Source organism: Atheta coriaria, unplaced genomic scaffold (assembly GCF_025399875.1).
Source record: "Atheta coriaria isolate IRGN ID8LTWV9N9 unplaced genomic scaffold, Caltech_Dcor_3.1 hic_scaffold_9_pilon, whole genome shotgun sequence".
Lineage (NCBI taxonomy): Eukaryota > Metazoa > Arthropoda > Insecta > Coleoptera > Staphylinidae > Dalotia > Dalotia coriaria.
In genome coordinates, this window is record NW_027045451.1 from 202,502 (window position 1) to 223,962 (window position 21,461).

General features: G+C 38.5%; 1 protein-coding gene across 1 annotated transcript; it reads right to left on the bottom strand.

Moving 5' to 3' along the window:
* Positions 1 to 2,983: 2,983 nt before the first annotated feature.
* Positions 2,984 to 21,458, bottom strand: Mcr (macroglobulin complement-related). Its single transcript, XM_065310863.1, has 8 exons — positions 21,150 to 21,458; positions 9,049 to 9,629; positions 8,292 to 8,984; positions 8,163 to 8,231; positions 7,850 to 8,074; positions 7,032 to 7,790; positions 4,290 to 6,845; positions 2,984 to 4,224 (listed from the first exon to the last, which is right to left on the bottom strand). Exons 2-8 carry the CDS (start codon positions 9,625 to 9,627, stop codon positions 3,910 to 3,912), a joined length of 5,196 nt encoding a protein of 1,731 aa, XP_065166935.1. The 5' UTR covers positions 9,628 to 9,629; positions 21,150 to 21,458; the 3' UTR covers positions 2,984 to 3,909.
* Between the last annotated feature and the right edge of the window lie 3 nt (positions 21,459 to 21,461).

A 21,461-nucleotide genomic window follows, 5' to 3' on the forward strand; every position in this document is an offset into this window, starting at 1 on the left:
AAAAATTCCATCCGACGAAGAATTTAATTCCGCATCTCTACACACCGCGCTGAACTTCGTAAGCCGGCTAGATCGCGCATAAATACGAAAAAATACAAATATTTCACGAGAAAGGGTGAAAAATTCACCCTTTTATGCAAATTTTCGCCGGTTGCAGGCCGAATTCGGGGAAGAAAAAAATTCCATCCGACGAAGAATTTAATTCAGCATCTCTACACACCGCGCTGAACTTCGTAAGCCGGCTAGATCGCGCATAAACACGAAAAAATACAAATATTTCACGAGAAAGGGTGAAAAATTCACCCTTTTATGCAAATTTTCGCCGGTTGCAAGTCGAATTCCGGGAAGAAAAAAATTCCATCCGACGAAGAATTTAATTCCGCATCTCTACACACCGCGCTGAACTTCGTAAGCCGGCTAGATCGCGCATAAACACGAAAAAATACAAATATTTCACGAGAAAGGGTGCAAAATACACCCTTTTATGCAAATTTTCGCCGGTTGCAGGTCGAATTCCGGGAAGAAACAGATTCCGTCCGACGAAGAATTTAATTCCGCGTCTCTAGACATCACGCTGAACTTCGTAAGCCGGTTAGATCGCGCATAAACACGAAAAAATACAAATATTTCACGAGAAAGGGTGAAAAATTCACCCTTTTATGCAAATTTTCGCCCGTTGCAGGTCGAATTCCGGCAAGAAACAAATTCCGTCCGACGAAGAATTTAATTCCGCATCTCTAGACACCGCGCTGAACTTAGTAAGCCGGCTAGATCGCGCGTAAACACGAAAAAATTCAAATATTTCATAAGAAAGGGTGAAAAATTCACCCTTTTATGCAAATTTTCGCGGGTTGCAAGTCGAATTCCAGCAAGAAAGAAATTCCATCAGACGAAGAATTTAATTCCGCATCTCTAGACACAGCGCTGAACTTAGTAAGCCGGCTAGATCGCGCATAAACACGAAAAAATACAAATATTTCACAAGAAAGGGTGAAAAATTCACCCTTTTATGCAAATTTTCGCGGGTTGCAAGTCGAATTCCAGCAAGAAACAAATTCCATCAGACGAAGAATTTAATTCCGCATCTCTAGACATCGCGCTGAACTTAGTAAGGTGCCTAGATCGCGCATAAACACGAAAAAATACAAATATTTCACGAAAAAGGGTGAAAAATTCACACTTTTATGCAAATTTTCGCGGGTTGCAGGTCGAATTCCGGGAAGAAACAAATTCCATCAGACGAAGAATTTAATTCCGCATTTCTAGGCACCGCGCTGAACTTAGTAAGCCGGCTAGATCGCGCGTAAACACGAAAAATACAAATATTTCACGAGAATGGGTGAAAAATTCACCATTTTATGCAAATTTTCGCGGGTTGCGGGTCGAATTCCGGGAAGAAACAAATTCCATCCGACGAAGAATTAAATTCCGCATCTCAAGACACCGCGCTGAACTTAGTAAGCCGTCTAGATCGCGCGTAAACACGAAAAATACAAATATTTCACGAGAAAGGGTAAAAAATGAACCCTGCGGGTTCCTACGGTGCCCTGAACACGAGTCACTTTTACCGCTAGCCTCGGAAGGTGCCCTTAATCGAGTCACTTCTACCGCTAACAAATACCACGCGATGGAGAATTTAATTCTGCATCTCTAGACGAGCACTAACTGCGCACGAATTGCATTTGGCACTTTAGCTGGGATCAAAACTAAATTAAGATGCAGCAACATGCGGCGTGAGGTGCTGGCAACGACGACACACGGCAATGCGATAAGAAAGTGTATATTGTGTTCAAATAAATACAATTCGTGTGTCGAAGGTTTACGCTTGCGGATAAATATAGAAATAAACAATACCAGTTTATTTTACAATTTTTAGTCCACGCTATGGCCATCTATAAATGATACAGTAGTTTCGAAATTTAGATTAGTAAAGGTAATAAAAAATTTAAATTCGATTTGCGAAATTCTGATTTCTTATGCTGACAGATTGCCAGATTTTACATTAAATATTTAAGTGATCATTAATTTGAACATGTATCGTTTCTAGTTTACCAGGTAACACATTAGTCCGTAATCATCTGCTAATAATAAAAATGTATTAGAATTAATATAAAATTGTTAGTTATATTCATGAAAGAATTGAAGAATATTTAAATTTACGATGCAAATATAATAAACAGCAACAGTGTGTTTTTGATTCCACGAAATAAAGATTCGATACCTGCAGGTAAACAAACTTATCTCTTGCGCGAAATCGCGTGATCCACACGGACACGGTGTGCACTCACTAACACCAACAAGCAATATTTAATGCAAAACCGTACATCGTAGCGCCATCTAACCTTTGAAAATATTTATCAACTTTAAAATATTAAAAACACATTTATCAAATATGCAACAAAATTGATATTGCAATGAAATTGAAAACAACGAAAGACATACACGAAACAAACCAGTATTTAATTTAAACGCGTAGAGCAAAGACAATAACCATTTACCTATATACTGACTAATTTCACTATTTACTTCTAATCATGAAAAATAAATAAATAATATTATTCAATGCAACACCTACCAGTGAAACGACGGTAAACTACAACTATTGTCCCCCGCAGTGTGCCGCAAGTACATGCCGTAGATGTTGGATTGTGACGGTTGAACGAATCCAATTTTCCAGAGGTAGAGCGCACTGCATCACGAATTCACAACACAAAAACCGATACGTGTGAAAACATTAAATTAATTTCTTATTAGCAATTTTGATGGACGCCGAACAAAAACAAACGAGAACCAAGAACAAACGAGGCTTGCAAGAGCAACGCGTGCGGACGCACCGGTGCGTTTGAGACGACTAGAACTCGCAGTAGATAAGAAGAAACTGGTTTTAAAATAATAGCGGCCTCGTCGGTTATAGTTATTACTAAATTTAAAAGCGGGAATGTTTAAAAATGTGGCTTGTACTTTCTTCATTGAGAACAAAGGGTTTTCAAATCAAATTCAATTTTAATGTTCTACAAAAAGAAAATATATTATTAAACAACACGTTTTGAATTCGTACCAATATCTTTCAGCAAATTTTTACATTTTATTATTCATCAATAAGTATAGCAAATATTTCTATGATCCTTGAAACCATAGAAGTCGTAATATTATTATTTTTTATATTTTATACAAAGGTTTTTTTTCTCATTTCATAATATATAAATTTGTAAACATATAAAAAATTAATACAAAAAAATATGAAAAGAAGTTATCTAAGAACGACCTACGCATTCTGATGTAAGGTAATCGCATTTCGTTTTCATTGAACAGGTATAAACCGAAACAACAAATGTGACATATTTACAAAATAGTTATTACACATTTACATCGTCTTCATTTAAATAACTACCGTCGTATTGCTGTCCTGCTGTTCAAGTTTGAGTGTGTGAATTAGGACCTGCTTAAATAAGGCCATTGCTTACACAATTTGTGCTTTAGGCCCATAGAGATTCGTTTCTTAACTTAATTTTGCCGACTGGGTCGACAAAAATGGACGGTTTTTAGACTACACAGAATTTCAATTGTTCACACTTCAGATTCAGTGTCTAACAACAAAATGAACACAAAATGACGTACACATTCATATCTTGCTGTAAGCACCTACCACTCGCACGCATTAAACGACAAAATCCTTAGCAAAGCCTTCAAATCACAAATGATATTCGTGTAGGCACTACGTTCGTTAGTTAAAAATAAAGTTTTGTACTAAAATTGATGTGCTAAGGATTTTGTTCGTAAGTCGCCAGTGACTTATCGCATTTGTTCGAGATTTCGTACCTAGTCATATCTTTGTTTCAAGCTGCATTCGTAGCTTAAGTTATTAAATTGTCTTAAATGGTTGCGTTGTAACTAAAGTGCACGTGGAAGTTAAGTCAGAGTCGTTAGCTGGTTCGTCCACGCGTAGCGTGCGACGACGACCGCCGCGGAAGAAAGAAGCAGCATCAGGGTAGGCAAGGGATTGATCACCATCGCTGCATTATAAATGTAACAGTACGGGCACTGTGAGCTGCCACACACCTCGCAGATATTCAGCAGATACGTGGTGAATGCGTCGAAGATAGTTTCGTTGAAGCGTTCGGGTGCGTAGTAATCGTAGACTTTGATTGGCAGGAAACGGGACATATTCGCCACTGGGTACCAGCGCTCGACTGTGAGATTTATGCAGGTTTCATGTTCATCCAACTGCAAAAAAAAATAAAGATTACTTTTCATTCTTTCTAAATTAACGAATATAGGTAGGTACTTACGTAGTCAAAGTAGAAGAGTACTTTACGTTCTAAGAACTTGGCCCTTTGCAGATTTCTGACTTTCCTGCTGAGAATATAGTCATCCAACTTCTGTTGCTGAATGATATACCCAGTGGGAATAGTAATATCTAAGACGGCCATACCAGACCGCTCCGATTCGTTGAAGTTCATCCATCGCTGACAACTCACATACGCAATATGTGAGTGATTTCTGCCGTAGAAGTCCGCCCTTGTCCAAAGATCAAATGCCCTTTGCGGCGGTGGTGTTTGGAATCTTGCGATATCCACATTATACTGTACGGACATTTGCAAAATTGCATAACCGGTACCCTTCGCTTGGACCTTAACAGTTCCCCAAGCATCCGGGATATGAATGCTTTGAAGTTGTGCGCGATTCTTTTGATTCACATGCATAACTTGCGTCTTTCCAGGCAGGGCAGTCGCTTCGACAATAACAGACAAACTAGAAATGTCTCGAATCCTCTGGGCGGAAGTATATTCAATTAAAGCCTTCATCGCATGCGCTGTATCAATAGTAGATGCCCATCCACCATCGGTCAAACGTTGAGTATTTAACCATCGTACAATGTTATCTACAAAGATCTCCTGCCTGGCGACATAGACCATCAAACCATACGCTGTTGCTTCAACATTTTCTGCATCATACTTGTAGGGGAGTCGCGGAAGGAGGAAAGGTTTCTGATTTTCAATTTTATAAGGCGGTTGTGGAAGGTGTTCACGTGACCAGTACATCAAGCCACCCTCCAATCTAGCATGTTTCGCAAGCAAATTAAACGCAGCTTCAGCATTGCGCGCTTTACTCTTCATCAACGCGTATGCCACGATAGCGATATCAAACGGTAAACCATGTGACTCAATCAATTTCATGTTCTTCTCCAACCAGTTTATCGCTCGCGATTGGGCAATTGCCACCTTGGCGCTCAAACCACCTTGCAGATCTTTCACACTCTCCAACATAATCAAAACATGAGCAGTTAGCGTAATATTACGTTGTCTGATCGGGTCCCGTTCTGAATAATTAATGGAATTGTTGTACTTCCGGTCGGGCATCCATGTTGTCTCATAGAAAGCACCCTCTTCTGTTTGATGCTGTAACACCCAGTTAACTGCCTTTGAAATAACCTGAGGATCAATATAAATGTAGTTTTCCCACTCGTAGAAACTAGCTTCCTGCAGAACTCTTGCGCAGTATGAAGTCAACCACACAGACGATTCAGATTGATTCCAATCGGTACGGAAAAGCGAGAAACTTCCATCTGGTTGCATGAAAGACAACTGCCTTTGATAACCAATGTTCATATGATAGAATGAACCGCGTTCCAGAGTACGATTACGTTGAATAGTGTAACGCATGTACAGAGTGGTGTACATGTTAGCCGCAAAGCCAAATATATTCTGTTCGGCGGATTCCATTGGAAGATGCAACAAAGACGTTGCGTTCATGGGCATTGTAGGGAAAATGGGCCCAACCACGTCACCCACTACAGATAACACAGCTTTGTTCGAGCCGTAGACATAGTAGCGATCGTATTCGTACGGAATGATTGGGATCTCCGTGACATTGACGTGCATGTACTGGAAGACGTACGCACGGTTGGACAAATCCAACAACATACTCTGGTGACGATGCTGAGGAATTCCATCAGCCTCGACATGAATCCGGCGAGTAATCTGATCCTTCCCGATCAACGAAGTTGCATGTACCGTGACATCAATGTCGCCAAGTCGTGTTGGTACTATTGGAAGATAAACAACGGAAACGTCCTGTGCTTTAATGTAAATGAAGAACTGGTGTTCACCGAATGATGTTCGTGGATTATAAGCAACCACTACACCATTTTCTTCTACATGTACAAACTTATAATCCGGGGACCCGTTTAACACCACGGTGGCTTCAATAGCGTTGGTCATGTAATTAAAAACGCTTACTCGCACACCGACCTGCTCACCCTGCATACAAGTTGTTGGCATCTCAACGTTAATGAAGAATGGTAATACTCCCAGATATTCCAACGGTTTGTTAATCATACCAAAACCTAATGATGGACTCATACTAAACGCAGATACCATCCAGTGGGCGGGACGAGGAGGAACGTCAACATTAAATATGAAACGGCCATGTGGACCAATATTACAATCATGCCACAACCAAACGTTTTCATACTGACGTTGAATGCGGTTGAATCTGTACTTTCGGAAGAAAGCCAAACCACTTTCGTCTTCATACTCACAACCAGCTTCATCAGTACCATCATCACAGTCAATTAATCTGTCACATTTTCGACTAGCAGGGTAACACTTCCCACTGAGACATTCCATCATGCCAAGAGAGGCGTTACAGTAGCTATGAAGTCGTGGTACTTCAATATCAGAAAATACGACGAGTCCAGCAAATTCAAACGTACGATTTGCGTCGATTCCAAACGTAGACGAAGGGAAGTAGACTAATTCATCAGGATTTCCCTCATGTGACACCCAGGTCTGCTCCAGAGTGCCGTTGGTGTTCTCATCAAACGACGCCATCTTTTTAATTACCTGTTAAAATATAAATACAAAATCAACTTGTTTGAGATCTTTGTCTACATAATGTGCGCAATAAGTGAAAACAACTTTACTTCTACTCTATTGTTTCACTCACCAAATACTTCACATTCAAATTATACCAATTGAGAAGAAAATTTAATATTAACATCAAATAATTTACTTAAAAGTTGAGCTTACCTTTGCATAAGTGAGCTCATTACCGGCCTGCATGCTGTAGAAAGCCTTGTCAATACCAGACAAAGAAACACTGGAGCCAGGTTCGCCATAAATTGCAACTTCAACTTTATGACCAGTACGCGCTTTACGATTATTAACAAAAACGGTAAACTTATTGCGACTAATGCCGTTTACAGGGAAAGTCAGACTATCAGCCGTTACATCCCCGTATTTCCCGACATGCCACACGACAACAGAAGCCACTGGTGCCATTTCCGCACTGAGAGTAATCGCCATAGTCGCTACAGAATCTTCCATCACTTCATCGCCCGTCAATAGAACAATTCCTTTCGCCATGATGAGATAATTAAACCGTTCGATGTAATAGTTACTGCGTACGTGCAAGATTATATATTCGCCAACCTTTGGTGTCATGGTGCTAGTATAAACCTTAAGATGTTTGTTCTCTGGGCTGTAATGGGAATACAACAACAAATCTGTCTCTGCTCGTCCACCCAGAGAGTCCTTGAAGTAAGCCATGATGCGTAATTCGCTCACATCATTCAGTTGTTCATAACTACGAGCGTCCTCAACATCTAAATCGTATTTCAAGTCGATGTCATAACGCCAAATGCCTTCGTCTTCGGACATTTTCAAAGCCCGAATGGGTAATTCACGGCGAGCGCCACCACGTATTGTTACAGTAGTGCGCACTTCCATGAGACTGTCCAGGAGGCGTTTCTTATGTAGCGGCGAACCATCATGGAAAGACGCGGAAATCTGCACAAGAAATAAAAATTAATCCAAATTTATAGTTTCCACAATGAATATTAACTTACATAAGTTGTAATAGGCATGCCCTGCTTAAACACTTGCGGAGAATCACCCAAGAACCGCAATTTAATTGATGAATTAAATACACGAGCAATCGAATGTCCTTCGATGACTTCATCCAGGAAGCGATCACCAACTGTGGCGGTAATCACAATTTCTGTGCCCTCCAGACTCGGCACGTGATGCAAAAGATCCCTGATAGGGTATTTAAAGTTGTAAACGCCGTAGAACTACAAAATATTCATTAATGACCCAAACAAAACAACAAATTTCCAAAATTATTGTGCTAGGAAGCGAATAAACAGAAAGGACACTTACAAATTGTAAAGTGGGAACACTCTGATAATAGTGATCAGCTAGATTATACCAAAACGGATATTCTTCATCCTACAAACATATAAACAAATAAAAACTGTGCTATGATCATCACAAGGAAAAAATACTCACAAAACTAAAATATTTCTCCACACTCGGTCGGTTATAATCATTCCGCTGATCATACTCATTATAAATCCTATTACCAAAGAGATCATCAGGTCGGGGACGATGCAACTTCCTCTGAACTTCCTCAATCCTTCGCTGTAAGTTAATCGGACGGATGGACGCCTTAAGCGTAAGATTTCCACGCACCGGTGCGCCACTTGTATAATTCGCCATGATAGTCCCATGAATAAACTCCTCATCGTTGAAAAAGAACGCCGGCATGGTAACATTAACTTCAAAACGCGTCTGATAATATTCCTCCACCAAAAACTTAGACAACTCTTCCTGTCCCTGTGCGACTACCTTAATCACCCATTCACCAAACACAGGTTGATCAGACAGTTGATAATCTAAACTAACAGTACCCAAATTGGTTTGTCTTGAAAGCCAACGTTTCATTATATGTCCATTTGGGTCCAACATATAAACATCAATAGCGCTATCAAACGCCTTCAACTCAGTATTGATGGGAACTGTTCGGAATCTCACTGTTTGACCCTGCATGTAAACAGGTTTATCTGTTTGAATGAAGATGGTCATCGAGCGCTGTGAGAAAAGCAACTTGGTTTCATTGCTAAACGCAGAACCGCCGAAGATATTTTCGTAGAGACCTTCAACCCGAAGTTTGTATTCACCGGGAGCTGACGTTGTGGGCACCTAAACGAAAATTAATCATTTTTTAAACACCTATTTAATAAAAGCAATAAAATCATTGGCTTACCCTCATGAGGAGTGTTTCCGGTATGCCGACTTTAACATCCTTGTGATCAGCAGACATTTCAACCCCATTGCGTTGGATAGAAGCTCTAACCGTCAACGGCGCTTTTTCTTTGAGAATTGTCACAGCAACCCGGTATAATTGTCCAGGACGTACCATTCGAGATGCAACCACGAAATAACTCGCTTCCCTGATGATGGACGAGTATCCATACTCATTACGGTTATCCTGGTCAAACGGACGGTTGTATCCATATCGATCATCTAGTCCAAAATCACGATCCCGATCTCTATCTCTATCCCTATCTTGGTCGCGGTTGAAGTCTCTATCTCTATCCCGATCGAAGAGGTCATTCCGCCCACCACCAACTCCTCGATTACCGAAGGGATCATTATTGGTATTGTAGGACGGATCAAAATCCCGCTGATTATTTATAGGACGCACGGTGCTAAATGGCGGCGGACGATTTGGTGTATTGGGGAAAGGATCAGGCGTCACCTGAGCGTTGACCACGTGTAGAAGGACGCAAAACGCGATGTGACACGTGGTTGGCATCGTCCATCGCAATACTCTAAGCTGCATTTCTGAAAAAGCAAACAACAGAGACTTAAACAAACAGAAAGGTGCGTATTTTGTTTGATGTGGATAATTACAGGGCTATTGTTAGCATAGGCTTAAAAGAATGCCGGGAGCGTCGCATGCGTGAACACGCTAAGCGTCGAACGCTTAATTAAGACCAACTCGTGCAGGCCACTTAAATTTAAATCCAGTATTGTCTCGGCGCATCTATACATCACTCCATATTACAAAAGGTGCAAGAAAAGAAATTTCAGCTCTTCAAATCATGAATAAACATTAATTTTACGATTCGCCCGAGGGTACAAGTGTCAAACAAGTTTGTTCTTAGATAACAATTTAATTATTTTTACTTCCAGCCGCAAATTAATTCCGTAACATCTGCCTAGCGAGTGATATTAATACACAACGCACATTTATTTCAATTTAAAATTATGATGCCCAGAGAAAGGTCAATGCCTTTGTGGGATGTTTAAATTCGCCACAATTTGTGACGTGTCACTTGTGACACAAAGTGGACTAATTTTTATTAAATATCGCCCCTAAGTTTTCGGCTGCGAGTGTAATGAAATCAGATTTGTAAAATCTGGCGCACAAGTTCGTCATCATCGACGAAGCGCGTCGGGGGTTAAAAAATTGGATGAGAGGGTGCTGCTGAAACGAGGGGGTGTTTATCCCTCCTTCGAGGAGTCATCCTACGTACTATCTGGTCGAATAAATGCATTCAATGTGTAGACCCTAGCAAAGTTCGCCCTAGTTCATCCGAGTTTAGTCATTCATTCATTCAAATCGGGATAGTATCAAAGCAAAGAGAAAAGGAAACTTTCAGCGACTTGGATGTAACAACAAAGTTTCACCAGGGTTAGAACAACCTAAAAGTTTTCTTCCTCAAACACAAACTCGTATATTTTATTGAGAAAATATAATTACGGTCCTGTGCGTTTTGCAATCCTTTCCTCGCACGTGCAACGGATGCAGGAAGTCGTATAGGGATTAGTAGCTCCCCACAAACAGAAGAAGTTCAAGTTCAACCCTGCAGTATCATAATAATCATAAGACGCACGAGAAAGTAAATAAAACCAGCCCTATTCATTTCTTACATGCTTTGTATGCACTTTTTTATTCATTTAATGCGATGTTTTATTTGTATTTTAAGACTTTTCGACGTTAGTTTATTGTCGCTTTGTTTTACAACCTGAATAAAACCCAAACGGAAGAAGGAAAATAAAAAAGCACACAACAAAAGTTAATGGCAATGTCAAAACAACCTCAAAGCCAAGGAGTGGCAGGAAATTTAACAATGCTCTCTCCACAATAATACACAATAAGTTCACTTGCATGAGAAATGCCGTTGCGAAACGCAAAAATTTCAATTTCCCGACTGTTCCCACAAAATTCTCCGACTCGATGAATCGGAAATTGGTGTCTGCTAAGAGTTCCATTAACTCTTGACGAAAGAAACACAAAAGAACGAATGAAAAGTGAGCGAAACGCATGTAAAAGTCGGGAGTCGACTTCAGACTAAAAAATGACTATTCGCATGTGCTTTCAAGATGCTTTCAGAATTTAGAAGCATTTCCCCTTTTAAAATGTTCATTTTTACAGTTTATTATATAATTACGATAACAATACAACTTTTTACGATGGAAAAATGCTTGAATCGAAGTCCCTTTGAATTTCTCCACCCTTATCATTTGTGCAGCGAAAAGAAAATAAGATTAAACATCCCCCAGCCCTTTTTCTTCCTGTTCATGCATTTTTTTACATTAATTGACTCACGGTAGCGTTTGTTTACGTGTGCTACTCGTGTTTATTCTTGTTACAACTGTAATTTATAGTTGAGATGAAACACGAGCGACTCCCGAAGAAAAAACAAACGAGGGTGGTGTTATTTGGGGTGCGATCACAAGTTAGCGTTTCCTGTGCGCAGTTACGTAAGATAACAAACAAGACAAACTCCCCCGAAAATACTATTTTCTATTAGCAGACGGTCGATTTCCTCGAAGAGTTTTTAAGAAAACACGCCGCAATTTACTTTTAGATATTTTTCATGCATTCATACGTTACCATGACAACTAGACACAAACATAACGCACAACAAGTTGTTTTTCACTTAGATAATAACGATTGGAATATGCAGATACCTAATAGGGTGTCCGTTATTTCCCAAAATGGATTTTATTTTTCAGACGCCCCCCAAACTTTTAGATTTTGACCTAAAAAAAAATATGAGACTCATTTCAGCCCTTAAAGTTGATATTAAACCGTGCCTAAATCATAATCCTTTTCCCATTTGAATAACATGGGATTTTCGCACTTTTTACAGTTATTGTTTTTTTATCGAAACAAATATAGCTAAAAATACCGCTGGAACATATTTTGTCGGAAATTTTACGCTCTACAAAAAAGGTCTGAATACTTTTTTCGATAAAATCAACCCTGTAAAAATTATTCAAAGATTAAGTCGCGTTGTCGATACGCGATTATTGTAACGTAAACTCTAGTTTCGATCAATTGATTATAGGTGGCGCAGTTAGAATTTGCTGTAAATGAGATTATAAACTATGTGTATAACTTTAATCGCAAATAACTTTTACAGGAATGTTTTTAAGCAAAAAACCAAAGAGATCATTTTTGTAGAGGGTAAAATTTTGCATTAGAATATGTCTTTGTCGAAGCTGTAGGTTTATTTACTTTGGAGATAAAAAATTAAATGCAAAACGTCAGGAAATCCCATGTTATTTAAATGAGAAAAGGATTATGATTTAGGCACGGTTTAATATCAATTTTAAGGGCTGAAATGGGTCTCATATTTTTTTTTAGGTCAAAATCTAAAAGTTTGGGGGGCGTCTGAAAAATAAAATCCATTTTGGGAAATAACGGACACCCTAATACCTATACATATTTAATTTTATTCTTGTACACCATATAAATATAAATAATTCCCCACAACCCTCTTTAAAAGCTGTAACAGGAAGCTCCGAGCGAAATAATTTCAAGTTTTGAGTGAAAACAGTGAACATAAATTAGGAAGAGTCAGCACGTGGCGTCGACACGCATGAAAGTAAACAATAAACAATCCGATAATGTGGTAAACTCCAGTCAATTTTAGTTAACTTTGGTTTCAGAAACAATAAACACCTTTAAATGAGTAAAATTTAACTAAAACATCAAAAAACCTTTAAAAAAATCATTTATTCAAAATAATTTAATGTTTATTAGATGTTGAATAAGTTTTAGATATCCACCTTAATCATAGTGTAAGCATAAACGTGAATCTAAACTCAGAACACTAAATTAACGAAAATGGTTTCCTCGTAGTAGCCTGTGGTGCAATATCTATTAAATTTTAAAACTAAGAGTTAACCAACCAAACCAGTGTATGCATGTTTCGGGGCGCATCGACCGCATCCAATAAAAATGTCCTCAACACGCTTGAGTAATCGACATAAAGTCTAAACCCGAAAAAACTTGTTCTAAACTGTGTTCTAGGGACACATAACGTATTACACGCTTCAAAATTTTCCAACCTTGAGACTTTCGTTGAAGATCACTCGAGCAATAAATTACGAGTTTTTAATTTTTTAAATGTTACTCTAATTGAGTCAATGGCTGACCCGGAAGTGTTGAATTAATATGTTTTAGACATTTAAATTATGTCCGTGCGTGTGTCCGCATGATTGCGCTAGCCAAACATCTCACAATTGTTATCACATTGCATGCACAAGCCGACAAGCGTGTAATTGATCCATTGAGTTGCACAAGCATGAATTTTGATTTGTTTATTTATGAATGCCGCACTATTATATTTCCAATCGTCGGAATATGCACTATTTATCTAAATATTTATGTTTAAAAGCTAATACAGCGATAAAACAAGATAAATAATTAATTAAAATTGACCAAAGGCGTTAAACTGAAAAATTGTCACTTTGGAAGTGATTAAACTGTTTTAGTGCGTCTGAAAATCGTAAATCAAACGCGACGCGATACTGGAAGTGAGAAATGTTCGTCGGTTTGAAAAATAGAACGCAGGGAAATCGATTTCGAAGTTCGCTGCGTAATGTGTCGATGAGATATATAGATATATGAGTATGAGGATTTATTTGTTGGCAGCGTTCATCGGTTCCTAGCACCACCAACCTCAATTGCTAACTGACATTTATTCACTAATCAATAAACAGTCATATTTAATACTAGCTTTAACGCGTCTGTAGTCACAGAAGAAGTAACAATGAAGTAGAATGGCGGGAAGTTTAAAATGGCTGAAAGTATAGTCAATGGAAGTATAGTGTACATTCTCCATAGTGTAGTCAATTGGATTTGATGTTGACGTAGCTGTCGGTAATACAGTGTGATAATACAGTGTGATGGTACTATAGTACTTAGGTTTGAGCTTCATTGCTGGAAAGCTAGATGGCGTTAAAGTAGTCAAATAGCCAGATGCAGAGGTATTATGGGCTAAACAATTTCTTTATTTTATTTTAAAAATAATTTTTTTTATTAAATAAAAAGTAGCCTATAACCATTCGGGGACCACTAAGAATATGTGTACAAATTTTCATGATGATCGGTTAAGTAGTTTTTGCGTGAAAGTGTAACAAACATCAGGACTTTCGCATTTATAATATTAGTAGGGATAGGGATATACCTACATAGGTTAAAAATTGGGAGAGAATTGAAAACTAAAAACTAATTTTACTTAAACACAATATTAAATCTTCATTCAATGTTTTGCACTCTTACCATGTAAAGTACTATTTTTTCGTTCAGCACGTTTACATTTGCATACCTTTCGCCTTCTGCATGCAATCAGCCGTCTGCTGCAGAGTCTGCTCGGCTAAATTTAACAAAGCCAACAAAACCAGCACGACGTAATGGGATTAACAGCACAAGAGAGAGAATAGATGTGCCAGACGCGCCGAAAACGTTTTCAAAAACTCAATACACCACCAAACAAAACTATACTTTCCCATTACAATTATTAACAAAACTACAAAAAAAAAAACACAACTACTTTTATTCTATATATCACAAACATATCAATTACATTAATATCCACCACAGCTCATTACTCTTGAAGAATATTAGTATGCGTCGCTGTGCGGGCGGGTTTCATTTCAACATTAGTCCTATGTACCTCTACGTGCATACAAATGAACGCATGAATGGATGAATAATTGCCGGAACACATGTTACACATTTCAAACTGCGCGCGTACGTGAATTCCAAATACAATGATCAGCCGGCCGAATCCAGCAAGCAACACACATGGTAGTACGAGGTAAAATGTGAGTTGTAACAGTGGCAATAATAGTAATACTGCAACAGCTACACATTATGCTTTTAATCGTCTGCTTTAAAGCTCCAACGAGATAATCTTCTGATGTATTAATAGTGATGTTGAAGTTGAAAGCAAAGTTGAAACAACTATCGAATACATTAGCGAAATCGTTAGATGAAGAGAGCTTTCAATTGCCACGCCGCTTGTCATTACATAGCAAAAATAAATTTAACATTACAAACCGAAAGTGAAAAACAAAATTATCATTACCCGGCTACTAAAGATAAATCACACCACGTAATTTTATTTTCATGTCTAGGGTGTGTTATTACCCCCTAAAGTTGCATTACATGTTAGTCTACTACTGCCTTTTTGCTTCAGAGTAATTGAATAGCGTTCCTCACATTTTCCGGAATCTGTTTTCCTTCGAATGCACAAAATCTCCCCTCGTGCTGACCCTTAAAGTGGCTAAAGTCCCGCTAACAACCGACACTAGTTACCAACTGTTTGTTTCCCAATTTATGCCCCAACAATAGAAAAACTATAATTAATTAAACCGCAAATGACACGGCATTAATAACACCCATCGTTAAACCCTCCTGCGTTTACGTCTAATTTAAGGTATCTAGGATGTGGTTTACGCTCTTTGGAAATTTATGATGTGATGTAAAATTGAAAACACTGCTTGATTGAAATTTATCTTCTCCGCGTGTCGATAAGTTAAAGCTAAGAGATAAATGTGCATTAGTGGCATTAGTACTTTTGTAGCCTTGGAATAAATATTCCGTATGTCCACTTCAAAGCTCGGAAATGTAAAACGTAAACTTTCACTTTAGGTTATTTTCAGTTGAATTTTGAAACACAAAATTCGAAAACCTCTACAGTTGTATATTACCCGAACCGGATGATGAGGATCACGTGCAGCACGTGGCACCAATGTACGATAATCATTACTCCTCTTTCACCCGAACATTTCCAACCCTTACAATCGAGACATTCCCAACACACGATTCGAAAATTTAAACTCGATCAATAAACGTTAATAATTACATGGAATACGTAATGTGATGCGTCCCAAGAGTGCAAAAAGAAAGATCCTCGAGAGATTTAGTTAATTTAAAATGCCCGATGTGGTAATCCGACTAGACAGCTATAAATTTTTGAGTAAGACCCAAAATGAAAGCTGGATTAAACCCCCTGAAGACGTAATATTGGGATTAACACAACATTCAAAGCTATGCAAAGTAACCGAGCCTTAATGATTGCTTCCAACTACGAGTAGATTGCTTATTGCGATAGAAACTCGACTCCGGGTAAGTAAATAGGAAAAATGCGAATTGATAGCTCTGCAGTGGTCATAAAGGGTCGACGATCGAAGCGGGGCGCATTCCCCTTCAGTTCAAGAGTAGGAGTGGTTCTCAAGGGTTGCATTACTTTGTGTGCTTAGTTTAGTCGCATGTGCCGTTGAGTACATAAGTAAATATATGTTATTGACCAGTGAATGTTGATGGTTTATTATGATATCATGTAGAGAATTCACGCAGAACTCATGATCGGCAATTTTTTGACTACTATATACCAACCAGAAAAAAAAGTAGTGAAAAAAGAACTTAGACCTCTGGGCTAAATGCGACTGTACTTCTGGACAGCTCAGGCACGACTGAGCCCTTTCTTCACTGCAGCACACAGCTTTCATACCTGCGGTTGACCCGCTATAAGTGGTGGGGGAAGGTGCGCCTGTAAGGGAACTTGTAGGAATGTGCAGGGCGAGTACCAGTGGTGAGGGAGGGGGGAGATTGAGTCACAAATTGTCCTCTTTGGATTGGCGGCGCGCCTACCCCCACCTCTTTCAACGGGTCGGCCGCAGGTATAAAAGGAGAGCGCTCACTGCCCCTCGTGCTCAGTCGTGCCTGAGTCGTCCAGTAGTTCAGTCGCAGGTCTCCAAGTTCTTCTCTCCGCTCTCTTTAATGTAGCTTACAAATACATAAATTTACTCTGCAAATATTTACTTTTTGTGGTAAAACTTCCAGACCAAACCGCAAGACTGTTTCAAAATATCAAAATAGTTTTACATACCGTAGCAGACCAAAGGATGATCTAATACTCATTAGAAGAGTTGTGCAAGCGCCAAGAATAACTCACCTGAAACAAAAACGAAAAATCTATTAATATTTAAGCAAATGAACTCTGACGTAACTCGGACAATTAAAGGACCCACCAACCAGTAGTCCCCTTTTTTATTTACCAAGGAAAACAAGCAAATATTTACTTAAAACTATTAAAAAAAAAGCACTATTTGCTCGTTAGTTCTACTTCATTGAATTCGGTCGTTTTTCACTGTGTCCACACACGTTATTTTTCAATTCCTCTTCAAGTTACATTGCGTAACAAATTTCACGTTATTTCAAAACATGAAAATCTAACAGATGTTTACTTGGTGTTCACTTACACCCTAAAAATATATCATTTCTGGCCGAAAAAGAGCGCAAAATGCAAAAATTCGCCATGTTTGTGTATTATTAGAGGGTAGGTAACTAGAAACATCACACAACAAACCAGAAGGCCCACAAAATCCCTTATTTCCGAGTTCAGAGATCAGAAAGCGAGAAGACGGGGGTGAAACAGACAGCTGTACACAATTTTTTTGTTCAGTTGAGTTTAGCACGTGCCACGTTTCATGAGTGTTAGACGAGTGACATTAAAATGACACCAAAGTACCAAAAATAAAGCAAAATGCAGGAAAATATTAAAAACTGACGAAATTATGAGGGTGGTCGTGATATAACACAGGCGACGTGTGAACCAAATATAATTCCACGTCGACACGTGCCATACGTACTTATTACTTCCTTTCAGACATAAATATTCTAGGAAATTCATAATTTTTGTAATAACTGAGAATAAAAATGAAATAAAAGTAAAACCAGTCTAGTTAATAAAGAAAACCATACTCGATTAATGACAGCGACGCATTTACTGGCAATTAATTAATTAAAAGTGTAATAAAACACCGACAGCAGACGCCCCCTAAAAGTTACTCACACAATAAACGCGATAGAAGTGCTTTGTCTAATCGAGCACATTTTGCATACGCTGCAAATGCAAATATTAATTAAAGTTAGTAGATTTCTTTATGCCCAGGTATGGTATCGTATAATTTACACCCCTCAGTGCATAAACCATGCAGCTAATACTATGCATGCATATCTCCTGACTGGAGCTAGTCGTTTTGCGCGTTTAGTACATTTTGTACGCGGTTTAGTTGCTATAAAATGCAAAATTCTGCACGAGGGTGACCACGCACATATTCGGACGATGGATCGTTTTATTTCACGCCACGCACCCCGCAAGGGGCAAGGGCAGCACCCCTTGGATTTGCAATTCCCAAATCATTCGATGTGAGGCACGTTCGGGGGTGTTTATCTACGAGTATGTTGCGATGTTTGTACTGAAGGGCAGACGCAGTGTGTGCATGGCTGCTGATAAACAAAATCAACATGTAATTTCACTCCTGGATTAAATAATGTTGATTTTATGCAAATTACAAAATATTAACAACTAAAAATATAAAATACCCCCTCCACAATTGTCATTTATTCACATTTTCTCCCCCAAATTGTCAAGAAAATAAAATCTAATCTAATTCAAGTAGGGGTGTGATAAATCTTATACATTTCAAACATCTGAAGTGCTTTTATTAAATTTCCACTCGGAAGTGACAATGAAATGCGAATAGGAACTGATTACATTCCAAGAAAACTTATTACTCACGTCAGTCATCTGCCAAATAAATTAAGTCATTAATCATAACAGAAGTGATCATCAAAATCTTTAATTTATCTCTTGGTGGTCGGCGCCGATTTTAATTTTTTATTTCTGTAAATTGTCCTACTTTACGCGACCGCAAAAGTTTCCTTCATTCATATTATGTGAGTAAAACATCAATGATGTGATTATTCCACTTAGCAGACATAAATCAGTGCAGCATAATTAAATAATATATTGCTATCAGTGGAATATGAAAGTAAGTAAGCAATTACTAGAAATAATCTATGCAACGTTTGACTTTACGACATTTCTACTGCGTTTTGGTTTAGTTTACTCATGTTTATTTTACTATTTCTCGATGTTCTCGTAGTTATATCGTAGACAGCCGACTTTATTGACTTTTCTAGCAGTTAAGAAACTACGACTTGCGTAGTACTATTGCTACCGCGTGTGATTGTAAACCGTAGCAGACTTTACGCGTTTCAGGCTTTTCCACACCTAGTTTTCGAGCTGTAGTAAGCTTATGGCAAAGAAGAAAAATGTATCGCGTGCGTGATGGTTAGTAACTAAGCCCATCACGCTGTCGGTCATTAATCCATGCTATTATTTCACTATTTATAGCCACTCACAACACCTAAACATAGCTTTTTTTTGTAATTCCACATTTTCAGAAATATCTTAATATTTAAAAAATATATTTCTGTTTATAAAAATGCATTTTTATTGATTTTATATGATTAATTGTGTAATATCATGCATAAAATTAATATTTTATCAAAGTTGGTCGCAAAATTTGGCCTGGAAACCGGAACTAAATTAAAATTACCCACAAAAATGGCATTTGCATGCAAGCGTGCATTTTTTTCCACCCTTGCACTTTCTGTGCACGAATGGCACGCGGCACGAGAAGCCGTAATATGCTACCAGTCACCAAAAACCCTTAACGCACGCTCAATTTCATTCTCTCGTATTTTTGTCGCGTTCCGATGTTCCGGTATTTTTTGCCATGCTACTACACCCTACGAAAACTTCTGCTACCCGCTGAGTCGATTTTATTCATCGTATTATTACTTTTTTATGAAAATGAGAAAAAAAAAAAAATCGAAATAAACACGCTAATATAGTTTGAGTATAAATAACATCACGTCTGTTTATAATCTGCGCGTGCCAATAATAAATTAATGGGCATTAACAGCGAATCCAAACAAATCTGCACAGTTTACGACCACCCTGTTCGGCACACGTGCAACACTTTATTTTGAGTTTAAGTACGTATAAAATTGAGCAAAAACCGTTATTCGAAATTTGCTCGAGTACTAGACCTACCCTTAGAATTACTGCTGCACTCTACCTAACCCTAATTGCATTTTGCTGGTGCCTTTTTATTTTTAAACAAGCGGAAGCAGCTGCTTTGTTCCTGCCACCACGACCACTTAATATAACTCGACGAGTGCTTAATATTCATGTGAGTTCACATGCTCAATGCTCATATAGCACACAAACTAAATTACATTATCTATCTATTGAAAAACAAGTCAAAAACACACAAAACTATCAAAAATTAACGCATCAACGCAAAAAGTCATGCTTGTTTACTTAACACCCCCACAATATTGATTAAGTAATGACCTATACAATATTAATGAAGGTATGTCTGCATTTCCAATGAAAATTGATAAAAACATCAGGAATATGACATTTTAGACGAATTACAACGTATATACCAACAATACAAACACAACACATTGGAAACAGTCGTGAGCGTGTATTTGGTGTGTGACCTGACCCTTTGGTCTTTACTAATTCAATTTGAATTCTTTTAGGTCGCCATCATGACGATGACTTGTATGATTGACCATTTCCACAGCAAAACTCAACATTATGATGAGTAATCTATTCTAATCTACGAGTTACTCACGTTTATGCAATTGTGAATCACTTTTCTAAGACAATATTTCAAAAAATAACCTACCAGGTATTCCGAACCCTTTTGACTTAATTTAAGTCAAAATAATAACATATTAAATGTTTTCAATTTAAAATCTTAAGAAATAAAAAGTAAACAAGCAGACACACCTATTGCGATGACGCTGACAACTATACCGTGACTTTGGTGATGATAAACAATAGTAACACGAGTATAATATAAGAATGAGTCACCTGCAGTTTTAAAAACACTTGTTATGCTATTGCGTGAAATCAAACATAAAACAAAAAATAAAACAAATGAATACAGGGCGTAGATGGTTCATATCTCCGCTATTAAAGTCTCACAGGTTGTATGAGCACGCGCACCACAAACAGAAACAGGTAGGTTTTGTTTGCTAGATTGACTCTTCTATGTGGTACCATATTTACAACACATACACGCACAGGCATGGTCGACGCCCAGGTTGTACGCTGGCAAACGCGCAGAGACGATGCCCGCCCGTTGTATGTATGTGTGTTTGTGTGCATACCTGCAGACGTAACGTACCTTGACTGTGTGTGCGGCGCGATGATTGTGTCGTCTCGTCTCTTTCGCTAATAATCCCGACGAATCATGCCACTGGAGCACTGTTATCACTTGCGCTGATAACGCGTTATCGCACCATAGCGCGCAGAGTATTTAAACGGATGCAACCCGTGTGGAGTTTTATTGTATTTAATTTCTTGCGAACACGTTGGTATCGATACTCTGGCACACGGCACACCCTCACCAGTCAAACGAACGCAGCGGACTGTTGAACGGAGTGGGAGATTGGAAAGACGCGCAACGCCGGACTACCTTTTGAATCTTCATACTGCG

Bases quoted from the DNA above. Each gene is read 5' to 3' on its own strand.
- Mcr (XM_065310863.1), bottom strand. From the start codon at position 9,627: ATGCAGCTTAGAGTATTGCGATGGACGATGCCAACCACGTGTCACATC. The intron at 8,985-9,048 runs GTAAGCCAATGA...ATTTTCGTTTAG, and splicing joins CGGAAACACTCCTCATGAGG to GTGCCCACAACGTCAGCTCC. The intron at 8,232-8,291 runs GTGAGTATTTTT...ATATGTTTGTAG, and splicing joins TGGAGAAATATTTTAGTTTT to GATGAAGAATATCCGTTTTG.